The 19,827-nt window shown below is 38.4% G+C and overlaps 1 protein-coding gene across 2 annotated transcripts in view; it reads left to right on the top strand.

Annotated features, from left to right (window-relative positions):
* The window catches only part of UBXN4 (UBX domain protein 4), a 34,393-nt gene that overhangs the window by 11,556 nt on the left and 3,010 nt on the right, over positions 1-19,827 (top strand). The window contains exons 5-12 of one of the 2 annotated variants that reach the window (XM_060302489.2): positions 453-627; positions 4,819-4,912; positions 7,998-8,052; positions 8,813-8,977; positions 10,014-10,141; positions 14,341-14,440; positions 16,652-16,783; positions 18,235-18,437. In XM_060302489.2, the coding sequence (XP_060158472.1) occupies positions 453-627; positions 4,819-4,912; positions 7,998-8,052; positions 8,813-8,977; positions 10,014-10,141; positions 14,341-14,440; positions 16,652-16,783; positions 18,235-18,437 (1,052 nt within the window). Of the gene's footprint in view, positions 1-452; positions 628-4,818; positions 4,913-7,997; positions 8,053-8,812; positions 8,978-10,013; positions 10,142-14,337; positions 14,441-16,651; positions 16,784-18,234; positions 18,438-19,827 lie in introns of both variants that reach the window. The other variant, XM_030883058.3, reaches the window with a different exon arrangement.

Below are 19,827 nucleotides of genomic sequence, written 5' to 3'. Positions count from 1 at the left end.
AGTGACTTCTTATTCTCCTTTCCCTTTCTCTCCCTCAGCCAGCCACATAATGCAGTCACTATTATTTTGTTGCAAAAGGGAGTTGCTGTCACATTAAAATCCCTAACAGTATATTGCTTGACTTGTTTTAAGGACCTTACTCAATTTCTCACTTGCATCCATTTTGGGCAGATGGCTAATATAGCTTGTAACTTTTTTCCTTGAATTCTAATTGTAAGAAAAGTCAACAGTGTGCTTTAAATATCTTTTTGTGCTCTTGTCACCTTGCAGTTGAATTCTATAATGTGATTATGTCATATTTAGGATTATACATTTTAGATTGATTTACTTGGAAAGTTTAGTACTTCTCCCTTCTGTGGAGTACAAATTGACTTGCTCATGTTTTGGTCTCATATACCATGGTAAACTTAGATTCTTATCTGTAATTAAATTCCAATGTTTTTTCTCCCTAGATGCACTCGTTAAAAGGTGAAATATCAGTGGCAGATAGAGGCCAGTCAGAAAGTTCAGTCTCTACTTCATCCACCTCATCTGAACATAACAACACTTCTGAAAACTGTCAGTCCAGAAATGTAGAGCTCTGTGAGACACCACCCACTTCTGATACAAAGTCAGATTCTGCAACAGGTAATTTTTAATGTACCCTTTTGGTTACACTAAACACTCCACTTCACTATAAAGGCCGTGGATTAATATCCTTAAAAATAAGAATACTGTATTTTCCCTCTGCACGTTCATTTAACTTTAAATTTAATGTTTGTCATTTAGTGGTAGAAGGGGATCAAGTCAGTGACTCTGTCCTTCAAACCCAAATAGGCAACAGTCCAGAACAGCTGATAGTAGTAATTTCTGCTACTGTGCTATGGTTCAGGGACTGTCATTATGATACTCATGAGTTTTGTAAATCTCTTCTCAGCCAGAGGATATTGAAAGGACCAAGTGAACTGATGTGTTTGAAATTGTTTTTATAACATAAAATACTATTTACTTTTAAGAGAATAGTATTTGCACTTTTAAAATTAGAATTAAAAGTTAATTGTAAAATAGAGCTTGTAGCAGTAGGAGGTGTGACTGCAGAGGGGTTGATAGAAAAGGCAGAGGAGAAATTTTATACTGTATATTAGGGATCATGCACAGTCAGAGTTGTTCTGTGTAATATAGCTTTGTATTAGGCAATGTAGGGTTAGATAAGTTAAGAAGTTAGAATATTAGTATCCTAAAAGGTGATCGTGCTCCAGCATCCTGGATAGATAATCATCAAGCCTCTATTTGAATACATTTAATGACAGGAAGCTCAGTACCTTGCTAGGAAGCCTATTCTATTGTCAAAGCCCTAGTTTTTAGAAAAGTTCTTCCTTTATTGAACTGAAATTTGATGCTCTGTAATTTCCCATTAACTTGAGTGATTTAGTGCTACTTAAAGAGTTACACATAACACTCTGGATTCTGTTATATTCCCACAAAGAGTGTTGATGTTTTTGTTTTAGTAGGCAGTTAATTTGGTTAGACTCAAACTGTTAGACTCTGTCTTATCCGAGGTGAGTAACAACTCTAATCTTAGTTCTTTGTAGCTTTTTTTTTTTTTTTAGCTTCATTATGGAAAATTTCAAACATATACAGAAGTAGAGAAAATAGTATAAGAAATCCCATCCCGTGAACCCATTGCCTATCTTCCAACTTTTTTTTTTTTTTTTTTTTTGGCTGCACCCCGTGCCTTGTAGGATCTTAGTTCCCTGACCAGGGATCAAACTGCACCCATTACAGTGGAAGTGCGGAGTCTTAACCACTGGACCGCCAGACAAGTCCCCCAACTATTTTTGATTCATGGCCCATATTGTTTCATCTATGCCCCCTTTCCTCATCTCCTTGCCATTTATTATTTAGAACACACTTAGGCATTATATCATTTCATCTTTAAAAATGTTGGTACTGGGAATTTCCTGGTGGTCCAGTGGTTAGGAGTCCGCGCTGTCACTGCCTAGGGCCCGAGTTCAGTCCCTGGTCAGGGAACTAAAAATCCCATAAGCCACATGGCACAGCAAAAACAAAACAAAAAATGTTGGTATCTAAAAGATAAGCACTTTAAAAAAATAACCACAATACCATTATCCCTTATGAAACCTAGAAAGTTTAACAGTAATTCCTTTTTATCATTAATTATCTAGGCAATATTTATATTACGCTAAGTTTTTCAGTTTGTTTGAGTTGGAGTCCAATATATCATTTTTTTAAAATTAATTTATCTTTTTAATTTTGGCTGTGTTGGATCTTCGTTGCTGTGCGTGGGCTTTCTCTAGTTGCGGTGAGCGGGGGCTACTCTTTGTTGCCGTGCGCGGGCTTCTCATTGCGGTGGCTTCTCTTGTTGTAGAGCACGTGCTCTAGGCACGTGGGCTTCAGTAGTTGTGGCGTGCAGGCTCAGTAGGTGTGGCTCCCAGGGTCTAGAGCACAGGCTCAGTAGTTGTGTCGCACGGACTTAGTTGCTCCACGGCATGTGGGATCTTCCTGGATCAGGGCTTGAAGCCCCATCCCCTGCATTGGCAGGCAGATTCTTAACCACTGCACCACCAGGAAAGCCCTCCAGTTGTCTTCTTAAACCTAAAGACAGAACCTCCTCTAGTAAATTTTTATTGTTTTTGGATTTTTTTTAAAAAAATACATTTATTTATTTATTTATTTTTGGCTGCATTGGGTCTTTGTTGCTGCGTGCGGGCTTTTCTCTAGCTGTGGTGAGCGGGCGCTACTCTTCGTTGTGGTGCGCGGGCTTCTCATTGCATTTCGGTGGCGCCTCTTGTTGCAGAGCACAGGCTCTAGGCACGCGGGCTTTCAGTAGTTGTGGCTCGCGGGCGCTAGAGCACAGGTTCAGTAGTTGTGGTGCACGGGCTTAGTTGCTCTGTGGCATGTGGGATCTTCTTGGACCAGGTATTGAACCTGTGTCCCCTGCATTGGCAGGCAGATTCCTAACCATTGTGCCACCAGGGAAGTCCCTGTGTTTGGATTTTTATCAGTTGTTTTAGCTTATTGCCATCCATTTTTCTTTGTTTATGAGTCATAGATCCACCTAAGTTACACACAGCACTTTTCTTTTCAGCTTGTCCACAAATTATCTTCAGAAGTTTTCAAATTTTTTTTCTGATATCAAGATATAAATGTCGGGCTTCCCTGGTGACGCAGTGGTTGAGAGTCTGCCTGCCGATGCAGGGGACACGGGTTCGTGCCCCGGTCTGGGAGGATCCCACATGCCGCGGAGCGGCTGGGCCCGTGAGCCATGGCCGCTGAGCCTGCGCGTCCGGAGCCTGTGCTCTGTAACGGGAGAGGCCACAGCAGTGAGAGGCCTGCGTACCGCAAAAAAATAAAAAATAAAAAAGATACAAATGTCCTTGGCATTCATTTTATTTACTAAAGAAAAGTGATTAATTTCCTACTGAACACACACTGGCTGCCAGAGGTTACCACTTCTTATCCAAGGGTTTCATTCAGTGGTATGCTGGTAAATATTTAACAAAACGTTATTTTTCGGGGGGAGATAAAAAGCCCTTATTTGTAGTGTTTGCTAATTTCCAAAGTGTAAATATTCCTACTGTGGCTGATTTCAAGTTACATAGGTGATGCACTGAATGCAGAGGTAAGAAGAGATGTGTACCTTTGGTTCTGCTTAATAATTCTAATATTTCTACTACTGCTGTAATAACTGAAGCACTTACTATGTGCTAGTCCTAGTAGAAGTCTCAGCGTTTTACTTCTATTAACACATACTTCTCATGACATTTCTATGAGGTTACTATCCCCATTTTACGGAAGAGGTACAGTGAGAGTAAGTAACTTACTAAAGTGACAGAACAGGATTCAGCCCAGACTCTGTTGCTCCGCAGTCCATGCTCTTCCAGGGATCAAAAAGGTAAAGAAGAATTAAGTTGATGGTGAGTGGTAAGGAAGGAAATAGCAGAGGTTCTGAAAGGGAGTACCAGACCATAGCTATCCTCTACAGCAGGCCAGGACAAAATTCTGTCCTTCAGGAGATCCTTAAAAGAATACTAGTGTAGATGTAAAAAGCTTTTCTAAGGAATCATTGTGGTGTGCAGAAGCAGATCCCTTGGATCATCATAAGTCTAGAGTGATACTCAGTATCAAACTTGGCCTCTAGAATTCCCCCCTCCACCTTTTTTTTTTTTTTTTTGACTGTGATGCACAGCATGCCGGATCTTAGTTCGCCAACCAGGTATCAAACCCGTGCCGCCTGCAGTGGAAGTGCAGGGTCCTAACCACTGGACAGCCGGGGAAGTCCCTAGAGCTTCACTATTGGATACCATAACCGCAGCCACAAATTAAATTAAATTAAATTAAAATTAAATACAATTAAAAATTTAGTCTCTCACCTGCACTGGCCTTATTACTAGTGCTGAGTAGCCACTTGTCCCTGACTAGTGGCTATCCTATGGGATACCAAAGATATTGCACCATGCTTCTTTAGAGTAGAGCCTACCCCTGGCCAGGCATGCTTAGTCTACTTTTGTTATATCTGTCACTGCCAGATTAATATTTCATGTTTTAGCTCAGTGGCTTTCAGCTGGGTAGCTGCCTTATTTCCCATTTATATACTTTTGTATCCAGATCCAGTCGTAAGAATTATCACTAGTAATAGCTCATTTCTTATCTCCTACTCCATTCTTAGGGAAAAAATGTATTGTTTAAGAAACAAGATTGTTAACAGACGTTGTAACCCAAAAGATATATACCTTTTTAAAAATTGGCATTGAATGCAATATTCTTCTTATTTCTTTTCTTTCTTTCTTTCTTTTTTTTTTTTTTTAAATAATTAAGGAGGAGAAATTTCAGGCCAGGCCACTGTGTCTCAAGAGCCTGGTGGATGTTCAAATCAGAGACCTACAGAGGAGCTCACCATCAGAGTGGAAAGGTTTGGTTTTGTTTTTGGAAATAGTATTTTGTTAGAAAGACAGTGGTTTTCAGTTATTTCATTGATTTGAATAAGAGCTAAAATTACACAAATGAAATTTCAGAATTCTAGGTTGAAGTTTTTTTATTACCTGACCAACTTATTTGTATCCATAAAAACTACATTCTAGAAGTAAAAACTTCTGTATCTCTGAAGTCGTCAGTCAGCTTCAGGTCTGATAATTTTAAGAATCCCTTTTTCACTAGTATTTTGGTACATGTGTTTCCATCTGTTACTTCTGCTTTTATCTCTCTGTGTCATAGGATAAGTTCCAGATGGGCAAGAACTTCAGCTAATTTTATGACTATGTACTGAGCCTGGGTTCTGCATAAGTGGGTGTCTATTAAGTGTCATGTGTTATTAGTTGGTCTCATAATCAAATTTCTGACTTCTTGTGGTTTCTAGTTTAGTATTTTTAATTTTGTAGTGATTATCAAATCATAGTCTTATACTATGATTCTTAAAAGATAACTGAGTTAATGGTGAATGGATAAGCAGGAATATTTTAAAATCTTGACTTAAAAATCATTCAGTGTAATGTGGAAGTTAAGAAAAATTACTTAGACTTGATATTTTCTTGTTCACATAGATGTTATGGGGAACCAGAGTTCAAAATGATTGCTGACATTGGGTATTTGGGTTAGCTTATGATTCAGTAAAAATGTGCTTCATTTTAGCAAAACCTAGATTCTGATTGTTCTTTATGGGAGTTGGGGCAGGGCCAGAATCTGGAGGTGCAAAGCAAGGTAGATCTCTCACAGCAATGAGAAATGGTGTGTGTCTGGAAGAAAAGCAGTAGGGAACCAGAGTCCCAGGGGCTCATCCTCTTCTGTTTCTTTCTGCTTTGCTAACACCAAGCCCACCACTGTGCACCCTTACTTGCATCACCCTGGGATCCTGGGGTGAAGTGAAAATGAAAAATCAGGAAAAGATTTCGAGAGTTGTGGGGGGGGATGTGAAGAAACATGGCAGGTAGCCCTTTATTGTGGGGTGAGATCAAGTGCTATTTAATTCCTGTGGGAAAGGGGAGTTTCTGTTATTACTTAATAGTCCTTTTTTTTTTTTGGCCACGCTGCATGGCTTGTGGGATCTTAGTTCCCCAACTAGGGATCGAACCCGGGCCCTTGGCAATGAGAGCTCAGAGTCCTAACCACTGGACAGCCAGGGAATTCCCCCCAATAGTTTCCATTCTTACGTAAAGGGGTGTCTGCTTGTGTCTGCCTGACGGTTCTGTAAATAGAATATAATATGACATTTTTAATTAAAAAATATGTACACATATTGGTGTATATGTGTTATATAGTATAATGAGTCCAAAAAAGTTATGTTAAGATATGCACCAAAGTGTTTATACTGGTATCTATGAAATGGGAATTCGAGATTTTTTTCTTTGCTTTGTTCTGGGGTTGCCAAGTTTTCTTCATTGAGCATTATTACTTTTATAGTTAGCCTGTCAGGACAGAGTGGGTCTACAGCTGTTTGAGATTTCTTAAATTGAAAAAAACTATAAAGCACTCTTAGAAGATACATATACACAAAATTTGTTAAGCTTTTGAAAAGGGATACTAATGTTGAGATTAGATAAAATGTTGACAAGCTCTTAATAACAAAACAGTTTTCATTGGGAAGTAACTATTAGCTGCTTAGACAGCATTTCAAAAATCCGGGTCATATGATCATATAATTAAAATTGTGTAAGCACTTCAAATTGTTGCTTGTTACTGTATAGCTATATTGACTGTGTATTGACTGTACCACAATTTATTTATCCATTCTACTGTTGAATTATTTTCAGTTTGGGTCAGTTAAGAAAGAATTGCTATGAACATTCTTTTATTACATGTCTTGGTGAACATATTTTTTGGGTGTATTTTCAGGAGTCTGAATTTCTGGGTCATAGATACTGGCTGAACAGTTTTCCAGAGTGGTTATACCAATTCATAACTTCCGTCAGCAGTAAGATATTTCATGGGTCCTTTTTTTAACCCTAATGTGTTACAATTAATTTCTCTTACAATTTTTTTTTGATGCACAGATTGCTTCACATTTGGTTAGTGGAACCTCTTCATCCTGGGCCTTATGTCCTTTTGACATCCTTTTTGTAAAAAAGAAATCTGTAGACATTTTGCTAAATTTTTCCTCTGGTGTTGCTGTGTTCTAGCGCATCATTCATTTTTCTCACTGTGTGCACCTAAACTTCATCATCTCTTTGGGGTTCTAAACCATCGTTCTTTGAGCATCCCTTGATTTCTGGCACAAGTTGTTCAACTGAGTTTTAACAAATGCATATACCTGTGTAACCTAAATCCCTCTGAGAGAAAGTGCCATTAGTTTTTTAAAATTGAGATATAATTCACATACCATAAAATTCAAAGTATGCAATTCAGTGGGTTTTTATATATTCACAAGGTTGTGCAGCCATTACCACTGTCTGCTTTCAGAATCATTAGTTTTTAATTGCTGAGTTTCTCACAGTTCAGAATCAATTTCGGAATTACTGGTTTGTATAAATGTTAGCCTTCAGCTTTTTGCTTTTATTTTTTAACAGTTTTGTGCCATAATACTGTTTACGTCTTTGTAAGAAGTAAAGCATTTATAAGTCATTGATTTATACATACGTATTTGAAGATGCATATTTTCAAATAAATATTCAGGGAATTCCCTGGCAGTCCAGTGGTTGGGACTCTGAGCTCTCACTGCCAAGGCCCCAGGTTCAATCCCTGGTCGGGGAACTAAGATCCCACAAGCCACATGGTGCAGCCAAAACAAAAAAAATCAAGATCTGATAAATTGGGAGGAATGGGAACTAATGTTAAGTAGGAGGTAAGGCACTTAGAGCTGGAGTGAGGCTTCTGATGGTCCCACTGACTCCTCATGGATTTCCCTAGGGGCAGGGACCAGGTAGGTAAGTTGTTGCTTTGCCTTCAGGAGGTTTTTTGTCTGTCTCCACATTTCCCCAGTTTTTAGCTAAAGAAATCTTCTAAATGTAATTTATATTAATATGATGTATCTCAGTTAATGTATTTTTTAAACTTTTAAAATACAGACTAACCAAAAAACTTGAAGAAAGGAGAGAAGAGAAAAGGAAAGAGGAAGAACAGGTAAAGTGCATGTGCCTGGCATTGTTTTCCTCTTCCCTTAAGTGAGGGAGCATTTGATTCCCTATTCAGTTTGGCAAACCTGGAATGGCTTCCTGGTTATATAGTTCAGTGTTGCAGCACAGTGAGGGGAATTATCTGTCTTCTGTAGTAAGGTCATAGTGTACACTTTTTTGTGTTCATTTTATAAATTGCTAGGAATAGGTTGGACCATCTTTTCTTCCTCTGCAATAAATCCTTTATGCTAAGAATAAAGGGACTTGAACTAAAATTGGTTTGATGCAGTTCAGAGTTTTAGTTCCTTTTTGTGAAAAAGAAATGCGTAGATATTTTGCTGAATTTTTCCTTTGGTGTTGCTGCATTCTAGTGCACCATTCGTTTTTCTCACCTCGTGCACCTGAACTCCGTCATCTCTTTGGGGCTCTAATATACGAAGGTTATCAGGTCTTCAAGCTAAATAAATGACTACCATGTCCTTAGAGGGCACCTCAGAAACCAAAGACCTGTAATGTTTTTTTTTTTCAAATGACACTGACCACATCATAATCTTAACAGAACCACTGGCAAAGACTTATAAATTGATAGACATTTGACCATTAACCCATGCTGTTAATATATTCTACTAGACCCCTAGATTTTGTGAAGTTGTTCTGTTCCTTTAGCTGTACCCTACAACTGGCTTTCCCTGCATACAAAATAATATTAAGGGAAGATTATTAAATTTTGTTTTTGACTCATAAAACTTACTTTTTCTTTAATTCAGAGAGAGATTAAGAAGGAAATTGAGAGGAGGAAAACTGGAAAAGAAATGTTGGATTATAAAAGAAAGCAAGAAGAAGAATTAACAAAAAGAATGTTAGAGGAAAGAAACAGAGAAAAGGCAGAAGATAGGGCAGCTCGAGAGCGTATAAAACAGCAGATTGCACTGGTGAGTATTAAGTTTATTTTTAATGCTTGACTCTAGAACATTAGTGAAATTGTTTTTTCATGCACAATGGTTTTGGCTTACTACCAGACAGGGCACACGAAAATAGTAGATTTTAGGGACTCAGAGCATACCAATTCTGTTTTCTTTTCCTAGAAATTGTGTATTGAATTAAAATACAGTTAAGATTAAACTTGAGATGATTTTTTGTAAGTAGTTTTTCTCAGTGTTATATTATGAATTTTATCAGTAGTGAAAAGGTAGTTTTCAAAGATTCCCCAGGAAAGAAGCTAAGAATTTGCAACGTCACAGGCTCCGCTAGTCATAAGCATCTTTTTTAGGACATTCAAAGGATTTAGACACATCAAGCTTTAGGATAGTTTTGCAACAATTGCTTTTATTTATTTATTTTTTAAAAATTAATTTATTTTTGGCTGCATTGGGTCTTTGTTGCTGTGCGCAGGCTTTCTCTAGTTGTGGAGAGTGGGAGTTACTCTTTGTTGCAGCGTGCATGCTTCTCATTGCAGCGACTTCTCTTGTTGTGCAGCACAGGCTCTAGGCGCACAGGCTTTAGTAGTTGTGCGCACGGGCTCAGTTGCTCCGTGGCATGTGGGACCTTCCCGGACTGGGGATCGAACCCATGTCCCCTGAATTGGCAGGCGGATTCTTAACCACTGCGCCACCAGGGAAGTCCCAACAATTGCTTTTAGAATTAAGCACTTGTAATACATATTACACCCTACTTAATATTGTTCGTTTATTTATTCATTCAGTAAATATTTATTGATTATCTGTTATTTGCCAGACCTTGTTCCAGACTTTAGAGAGAGAATAGTGACCAAAATCAAGTCCTTGTTTGTTTACTAATAACTCTGGTCCCTGAAAGTTGATAAAACTAAAAAATACCAGAATCAGAGTGATGAAGTTCATGTATGGCCTTAAGGAATTTCATGCATATTTATGTTCCTTATGTTTGGAAATGTGTAACTAGATCTTTCTGGCAGTGAAATATAATTAGTATCTAACAACTGTTTTAAAGGACCGTGCAGAGAGAGCTGCTCGTTTTGCAAAGACAAAGGAAGAAGTAGAAGCTGCTAAAGCTGCTGCCCTGCTAGCCAAACAGGCAGAAATGGAAGTCAAGAGAGACTCTTCCACAAGAGAAAGAAGGTACTTTATTTCCTGCTAAAATGTATGTGTGTACATGGCAGCTGAGGAGAAAAGCAGTTGTGGGCTGCTTTTTAACACTGATGTGTTCTGTGGATTAATAAATCGTTCTGCAAGAACATATTGATCAGTTTGGCAGCTGCCAGTGCTATTTGTCATTGAATGTGAATGTACAACGTAATGGTACTAAATACATGATGTTTAAAAGAAGGCTGAAGAAATCTCTTTTCAAAAGACAGAAAGCACATACATCAAAATGATTATAGTGATTATCTCATGTGTACTGGAATTCTTCACTTGTTAGAGTATCAAGTCAAACAGGATTAAGCAAAAGAGGGAATCTGTTGGCTCTGCAGCTGGGAGTTACAGTGATAGAATTGGTTAGGCATCACCAGATCCAGGGATCTGAAGGATATTATTAGGATTTTTTCTGTCTCCTTTTAATCTCTTGGTTTCTGTCTTCGCTTTATTCTCAGAGAAACTCTTTAGATAGTGTCAGGAGAGCCTAGGGCCTCCTGGCACCTTCCAGGATCTTGAGCTTCTGATCCTAGAGAGGAAAGACTAATCCTTTTTCTCATTCACTGAGAATTCTGATTGGCCCTGCTTGGGTCATGTGGCCATCTTAATACCAATCACTATGTCCACTTGTATAGGCCAGCTGGTTGGGGTAGTAGACATGCCCACCCCTGTGCTGAAGGAGATAAGGAAATATTACTGATAATCATACCCGAATGAATGAATGAATTGGAAGGATAAGGCAGTTCCCCAAACAAAAATGTGTTGCAAAGACAAAAATTCAGATTTCCAGTACATACTGCTAGTAGGATTACGGTTAATGTTTGTTTTGTTCTTTGTACTTTTCTGTATTTTCTATATTAGAAGATTAACAAGTGGGATTTCCCTGGTGGCGCAGTGGTTAAGAATCCGCCTGCCAATACAGGGGACATGGGTTCGAGCCCTGGTCTGGGAAGATCCCACATGCTGCGGAGCAGCTAAGCCTGTGTGCCACAACTACTGAGCCTGTGCTCTAGAGCCTGCAAGCCACAACTACTGAGCCCGCGCACCACAACTACTGAAGCCTGTGCACCTAGAGCCCATGCTCTGTAACAAGAGAAGCCAGTGCAATGAGAAGCACGCGAACTGCAATGAAGAGTAGCCCCCCACTCACTGCAACTAGAGAAAGCCCGTGCGCAGCAATGAAGACCCAGTGCAGCCAAAAATAAATAAATAAAATAAATAAAAACTATTTTCCGAAAGTCATAAAATACTTAAGAATATATTTAACAGAAGTGTAAAATTTGTACACTGAAAACTAGAAAACATTATCGAAATAATTAAAGAAGACCTAACTAAATACATGGAAAGATATTTTGTTTTCATAGATCAGAAGTCTATATTGTTAAGATGGCAGTAATCCTCAAGCTGGTTTACAGATGCAACATAATCCCTATCAAAATTCTAGCTGTTTTTTTTTGCCAAAATTTATGCAGGAATCTGATTCTAAAATTTATATGGAAATGCAAGGGACCCAGAATAGTCAAAACAATCTGGAAAAAGAACAAAGTTGGAGGACTCAAACTTTCTGATTTTAAAACTTAACTATGAAACTACGGTAACCAAGACAGGGTGGTATTGGCATAAGGATGGACAGATGGGTTGATGTATAGGCATACCTCGTTTATTGCGCTAATGCTTTATTGCAGTTTTTTACAGATTGAAGTTTTGTGGCAACTCTGTTGTCAGTTGATAGTTAGCATTTTTAGCAATAAAATATTTTTTAATTAAGGCATGTACATGGTTTTTCTAGACATATGCTACTGCACACTTATTAGACTGGAGTATAGTATAAACATAACTTACATGCACTGGGAAACCAAAAATTTCATGTGACTCGCTTTACTGTGATAATTGTGGTGGTGTGGAACCAAACCCACAATATCTCTGAGGTATGCCTGTAGTAGGAATTGAGTCTCTAGAAATAAACCTATGCGTTTATGATCAACTGATTTTTGAAAAGTTTACTGAGACTATTCAATGGGGGAGAAAATGGTGTCTTCAACAGACGCTGCTTGGACAAGTGGATATCCATGTGCAAAATAATAAATTTGGACCATTATCTCACACCATATGGATCATCTACCTAAGCGTGAAAGCTAGAAGTATAAACTCTTGGGAGGAAAAGAAATGAGGAAATCTTGTGATCTTGGAATAGGCAGTGGATTCTTAGACATGACACCAAAAGCACAAGTGACAAAAGAAAGCAACAGATAAGTTGGACTTCATCGAAATTAAAAACTTTTATGCTTCAAAGGATATCATATATCATCAGGATAGTGAAAAGACAACCCACAAAATTGGAGGGACTTCCCTGGCGGTCCAGTGGTTAAGACTCCGCGCTTCCACTGCAGGGGGCATGGGTTTGATCCCTGGTCAGGGAACTAAGATCCTGCATGCCACACAGTGCGGCCAAAAAAAAAAAATTGGAGAAAATATTTGCAAACCATATATCTGATAACGGACTTGTAACTGGAATATAAAAAGTCAACAACAAGGAAGCAAACAAGCCAATTTAAATATGGGGAAAGAATTTGAATAGATATTTTTTCAGAGAAGATATACAAGTGATTAATAAGCACATGAAAAGATGCTCCACATTATTAGTCATTAGGAAAATCAAATCAAAACCACACCTTCTAGGAAGGCTAAATTTAAAGTGACCACCAGGACTTCCCTGGCGGTTCAGTGATTGGGAGTCCATGCTCCCAATGTAGGGGGCACAGGTTCGATCCCTGGTCAGGGAACTAAGACCCTGAATGCCTCATGGCCGAAAAAAAATAAGTAAGTAAGTAATGTAAGTAAGTAACCGCCAGGTCTTGGCAAGGATGTGGAGAATTTGGAACCTTCCTACATTGCTGATGGGGTTATAAAATGGTACAACCGCTTTGGAAAAACAACTTGGCAGTTCCTCAAAATGCTAAGCAATTCTACTCTTATGTATATATCCAAGAGAGTTGAAAACAATGTCCACACAGAAACCTGTACATGAATATTCATAGCAGTGTTCTTCATAATAGCCAAAATGTGCTAATAACCAAAATGTCCATCAACTGAAGAGGGGATAAACAAAATATAGTATATAGCATACGATGGAATATTTTTCAGCAATAAAAAGGAAGGAAGTACTGACCCTTGCTACAACTTGGATGAACCTGGAACATATAATGCTACATGAAAAAAGCCAGTTACCAACAAGTCACACATCTTATGATTCCGTTATAGGAAGTGCCAGAAACAGACAAATTCACAAAGACAGAAAGTAGATGAGTGGTTGCCAGGAAAAGGGAGAGGGAGGGATGGGGACTGACTGCTAAAGCGCTTGGTTTCTTTTTGGGGTGATGAGAATGTTCTGGAATTAGATAGTAGTGATGGTTGCACAGCTCTGACTGTATTAAAAACCACTGAATTGTACATTTTAAAGGTGAATTTTATCTCAAAACTGTTGTTAAAAATAATAAATGAGATTTGACTGTGAAAAAAGCCAATTTTCTTTTTATTTTCTCTAATTGGAGAAATATTTGACATACATTTCTCTATAAGTTTAAGGAATACAGCCTGATGGTTTGATTTACATATATTTTGAAATGATTACCACGGCGCGTTCAGCTAACATCCATCTTCTCATACACATTTGGCCCTTGGACAGTGCGGGGTTGCAGTTGGCGTGCCACCCCCGCGTAGTCAAAATTCCATGTATGACTCCGTGTCCACGGTTCTGCATCCATGGATTCAGTCAGCCGTGGATAGTGCAGTGCTGTAGTATGTGTTTATTGCAAAAAATCCACCTCTACGTGGACCCGTGCAGCTCAGACCCCTGTTGTTCATGGGCTAAATAGAGATACAGTTAAAAAACCTCTTTTCTTACGATGAAAATTCTTAGGATTTACTCTCAACAGCTTTCCTATATATCATAACAGCAGTGTTAGCTATAGTCGTCTTGTACGTTACATCCCTAGTACTTATTTACCTTAAATTAGAATTTTATACCTTTTGACCACCTTCCTCCAATCCTCCCTCCCCAACTCTCCGTAAAAACCTGTTTTCATTACACATTACCACTTCCATTTTCTCTTAGTTTTAATGATGTCGTTTGAGAATGTGTATAAGTAAAGATGCTGACTTAAATTTTCATTTTCTCATAGCAGTGTTGCGAGAATTCAATTCCGTCTTCCTGATGGTTCTTCCTTTACAAATCAGTTCCCTTCTGATGCTCCTCTAGAAGAAGCAAGGCAGTTTGCTGCACAGGTAAATTTATGTCTTGAGTTGTAATGAAGGTAGGTGAATGGGTTATTAGAATGTAGGAGGGGAAGTTTTCCAGGCAGGATTTGAAGAGTATGAATAAGTTATGACTTATCCCCAGGAGCGAGGCACAAGATGCCTCTGGGATGTTGTGGAGCTTCCGTCATGTATGAGTGCCATATGGGAACAGCATATCTGCTTGTTCTGTAAAAAGATGAATTTGCTGCTATTGTAAAATAGACTCTGGAAACTTTTCTCAGTGCTTAGTACATTCAGTTGGAGGAATGAAAAGCGAGTGATTTTCCAGAAGTCTAATCTGAAGGAGTTGTCCTCTGTAAAAGATGCATTTTTTCTTAGTCCTCTCTCTGAATTTTCTGCAAGTTGCTTAGAATGCTTTAGGGCTGGCAGTTTTCCCACCATCTGCCAGTTGATCAAACCTAAAGATCAATAATCTTTATTTGGCAACAAGTATCTTCTTCAGGAATTTACTTCCAGAACATGGCCTTGTTCAAGATCTGAATGGTGGTGAAACTGACATCTTAGAAGAGAAGATATGAGTACTTTCCAGTTAGTTTTTATTCTCTGATTGATTACTTTTTCAAAATGAGGCATCAGATGTCCTTTAGGATCTAGGCTTATTACACGCACCGGTATTTGTTTTACATATCACTTCAAGATTAAAATTGGGATTCAGACTTTCTGCTAGACCTCTTCTGCATTTAGTCTGCCATCTCACTTATAGGTCCCAAGAAAAGGATGCCTAAAAAGTTATATGCCTTCTTCCACTGGTGAGCTTGGCTGGACAGTATAAAAAGTTATTTTAATAACCCCTTTCCCCAAGCTTTATAGTAGAATCAACTCCAGATAGCCTCTTTCATCCTTCTTTTGTCTTGGAGCCCCACTTAGGGCCTCCCCAAATGGGGTGCTTCTGCCACAGGTAAGTGAAGAGGGAATCACATGTGTAAAAAAGAAAGATCTTTAATTGCATCAGTCCTATTAGAACTTCATCTCAGTACAGTGACCTAATTTTGTGACCTTATGTTGAGTGAGAACAGTGAGAGAGGTAGTATGACCTAGAGTAAAAAATTACAAAAAACAGGGCTTCCCTGGTGGCGCAGTGGTTGAGAGTCTGCCTGCCAATGCAGGGGACACGGGTTCGAGCCCTGGTCTGGGAATATCCCACATGCCGCAGAGCAACTAGGCCTGTGAGCCACAACTGCTGAGCCTGCGCATCTGGAGCCTATGCTCCGCAACAAGAGAGGCCGTGATAGTGAGAGGCCCACGCACTGTGATGAAGAGTGGACCCCGCTCGCCGCAACTAGAGAAAGCCCTCGCACAGAAACGAAGACACAACACAGCCATAAATAAATAAATAAAAATTTAAAAAAATTACAAAAAACAGAAATTAGACTCTTCCTTTGGAAGATTTTATAAGTATAGGTGATTTAACATTGTGAAAGTGACTGTGATGCTTGCCCACTGTAAATTCCTGGACCTGGGATTATGTGTGTGATATGGGTTGATTATGGACCATTTACTGAGACAAGGAGGAGGCAAAAACTCCTGTCGTATGTATAATATGAGGGAAATTCTGGTCTATTCCAGATTTTTAATACAAAATACCTAAAATCCAAATGGGTATTTGTGAGATATTAATGTAAGTTTGCCAAAGGACAGTGAAAACTCTAATTGCAAACTGCAGTCATACTTAAGATATCTAATTGTTCATTTTTATTTAGTATATTTATATAGTCTTGGGAAACATATTCTTGCTATTTCGTGGTCTTTTTTTTTTTTTTTTTTTTTGCAGTACACGGGCTTCTCACTGTTGTGGCCTCTCCCGTTGCGGAGCACAGGCTCTGGACGCGCAGGCTCAGTGGCCATGGCTCACGGGCCCAGCCACTCCGCGGCATGTGGGATCTTCCCGGACCGGGGCACGAACCCACGTCCCCTGCATCGGCAGGCGGACTCTCAACCACTGTGCCACCAGGGAAACACTCATGGTCATTTTTGAGTTTTAAAAGCTTTTAGGTACTCTTTGGATTTGATAGCCTTCAGCTATTTTTTGAAGCACAAAGTTTTTATAAATGTTTTTTGATTTTACATTTAAGTGAACTTTTAAAATTAAAGCAGTCATTTTGGATGCATATGCGTTTGTAATATCTTACTTTAAAAAGGCTCCACTGTAAGGTTTTAAAACTTATTGTTATGTTACAGACTGTTGGCAACACTTACGGTAATTTTTCATTAGCAACAATGTTTCCCAGGAGGGAATTTACCAAAGAAGATTATAAAAAGAAATTACTGGATTTGGAACTTGCCCCAAGTGCTTCAGTGGTACTGTTGCCAGTATGTATATGCATATATATTTTTTCTATTCTTATAGTCCTGTTTGTTCTGCTCTTGATCTTTTCTTACAATTAGAGGAAGGGAAGGTGAAAAGTGTACTGTGGGTAATTAAAGTCCAAATTATCAAAAAATGTTAGATCAGTTTATTGTTCCATTATCCTGGGCTTTATATTTGTATTGCTAGTGAGACACAATATAAATTTTCAGCTTTTTCCCTCACCTATTTTCATGTACAAAAAACGACCAGTAGGAGAGGAAAAGAAATGTAGAATATCTGCCTAATCTACTGACTTGGTGTCATTTATTTATGTATGAGTATATGAGTACTGTTTACCAATTTTTAAAAAAACATTTTAATCTAAAAATAACATTCATTTTTAAACATATTAATCCCATCTGATCCTAACAATATTTTAATCTCTGATTAAAAAAAAGGCTCAGAACCTTAAATAATTTTGCCAAGGTGCCACCTTAAGTGCCAGAGCTGGGATGAGAGCTTGGGTCTTCCATATCTTGGTTAGTATATGGTAGTGCCCCCTAACCTGCAGTTTCTCCTTCCGTGCTTTCAGTTACTCGTGGCCAACCGCACTTTGAAAACATTACATGGAAAATTCCAGAAATAAACAATTCATAAGCTTTAAATTGCGGGCCGTTGTGAGTAGTGTGATGAAATGGTGTGTTGTCCCATCTGGAACATGAATCATCCCTTTGTTCAGCGTATCCATGCTCTGTATGTTACCTGCTCATTAGTCGCTTTCTGGCCCTCTTGGTTATTGGATAGACTGTCGAAATATTGCAGTGCTTGTGTTCAAGGAACCCTAATTTTATTTAATAATGGCTCCAAAGCTCAAGACTGATGATGCTGGCAATTTTGCTAGTCCCTTATTGTGCCTAATTTATAAATTAAACTTTATCACAGGTATGTATGTATAGGGAAAAACATAGTATCTTTAGTGTTTGGTACTATCCATGGTTTCAGGCATCCACTGGGGGTCTTGGAAAGTATCCCCTGCAGGTAAGCAGGGGGACTACTGTAGCTTACCCAGATCTGAGCTTTAGCCCCACACCTAAAACAGTCCTCCAGTAATCAGGATTAGTTGTATTCATTGAGATCTGAAACCTTTCCCTTTTTAAAAATCATTAAGAAAGACTTTTAAAATCAAACTTGTTAATTTCATTACAAAAGTTTAGTTCTCTTCAAAATAATTGGTTCATTTCACTGAGAAACTACTTTCCAGTTTCTGTGTTGTAATTACTCCTTTAAAGAAAAAGAGCTCCAGGAGTTCCTAGAAGTTTACACACTTGAAAAACAGCAAAAGATGGCAATTTTACCTTCTTGCAGTAAACTAAAATCCACAGGACTTTTCCAGGTAAAAAAGTTTATCTGGAACCTTGAGTGTGATGTGGTTGGGCCGATGTTGTCTTTATCTAGGTTCTTTCTTAATTTTTAGGCAGGAAGACCAACTACATCCATGGTACATTCTTCCAGTGGCGACTTTTGGACATTCTTGGGGACAGTACTTTACCCATTCCTTGCCATCTGGAGATTGATTAGCAACTTCTTATTCAGTAATCCTCCTCCTGCACAGACCTCGGTGAGAGCAGCGTCATTGGAATCCTCAAACCTTGCATCGTCTGGCAACTCAGAAAAAAGGTATTTGTTTGTATTTTCCCCATTTGCAAAATATGTTAGTAATGCCCAATGCCTTATTCAAAATGAAAAATTTTGTTATGGATACTTTGCCTTTTCTCTGTATAAGGGGGAAAACCCAACATGTTCTGGGAAGCTCAATACCTGAGTTTTCTCAGCCATCTTTCTAAAACCTATTCCATGGAAAGCAACTTTCACTGCTACTGATTTTATTATTTCATTTATTGAATTCTCTTTATCCCATAACAAAAGGCATATTTTTTTCAGGTCTAAACAGTAATATCTTTTCTTGTTACCCATGTTTTGTCTGACAAGATACTTCATTAATTTCTTACAGTCATCTTGTATGATTACTTTAGAGGGATCATTGTGCTGTAGATAATTTAACTGCCTCCTCTGGGTCATTCAGAGAAGGACCAAACTGGATGTTCACTTGAAAATGAAGTAACTCTTCAGAGAGTTATTTTGGACTAGTTCCTTAACCAAGAGGCCTTACTTTTGTTGGAGATGGCCAAGGTTTGAATGGTAATACTGATAGACAACACTAATGATCTTAGCTCATACCTCTGTTAAAATTCTACATATTTGAAAGAGGTTTACAGGAATTATTTTCTTAGAATTCGAGATTATACCCCCTTCTAATAATTAATAGCACAGTTTATTACAATATATACCTAGTATTGTTCAATACTTTATTGGGCCATTAATAGCAAATCCTCACACCAATCATATGTGGTAAGTAATGAAAATCCTTGCCTTTGTCTGCTGTAAGGAGATCCCTCATCTTGTGTGCTGTTGACTCTCTAGATGACAATTTGTATTAACATTGTGACTGGGCTGATGCAGCCTTTATTTCTTTCTTAACTATTAAGCAGGAAGACAAGTACATTACTCAAGTGGGGACAGAGAAATTGTTCTCTATCTAGTTTTAGAACAGCATTCAAACTAGGTCTTGTTAGGTCTGAATTTCAGAGCTCTTACTGAGCAATGAATGGAAACATTTCATCCTGAATTACTGTCATATAGAAGAGCTTGCTGTGTGGGTTTCAAAAATTTATTTCAGGTAAGGGAAAAGGTCTTGGGTTGGGGCAAAGGATGGGATGAATGTATATCCGAGCAGGTGAAGCTTCGTGTTCCACCACTGGTTTTTGTTTTTCTCTCTCTCTTCCCCTCCAGTGTTGGAGAATGTATTAGTGTAAATTTCACCTGTTTCCTTTCCATTTTCAGATGAAGAACTGTTTGTTCTAAATTGTCCATGCAGAAATAAATCACTCTTAAAAGATTCTGACAGGATTGAAAATTGCTAACTGACCATTTCTGTATATTAAGCTATGATTGGAGTTTGGGATAGCCTCTAGGGGTTGTGTAAGTTATAAATAAATATTTTAGTAGA

This window comes from Globicephala melas, chromosome 7, assembly GCF_963455315.2.
Source record: "Globicephala melas chromosome 7, mGloMel1.2, whole genome shotgun sequence".
NCBI classification, from domain to species: domain Eukaryota; kingdom Metazoa; phylum Chordata; class Mammalia; order Artiodactyla; family Delphinidae; genus Globicephala; species Globicephala melas.
Note: the sequence above shows the minus strand (reverse complement) of the source record. Positions and strands in the feature narration are given on the sequence as shown.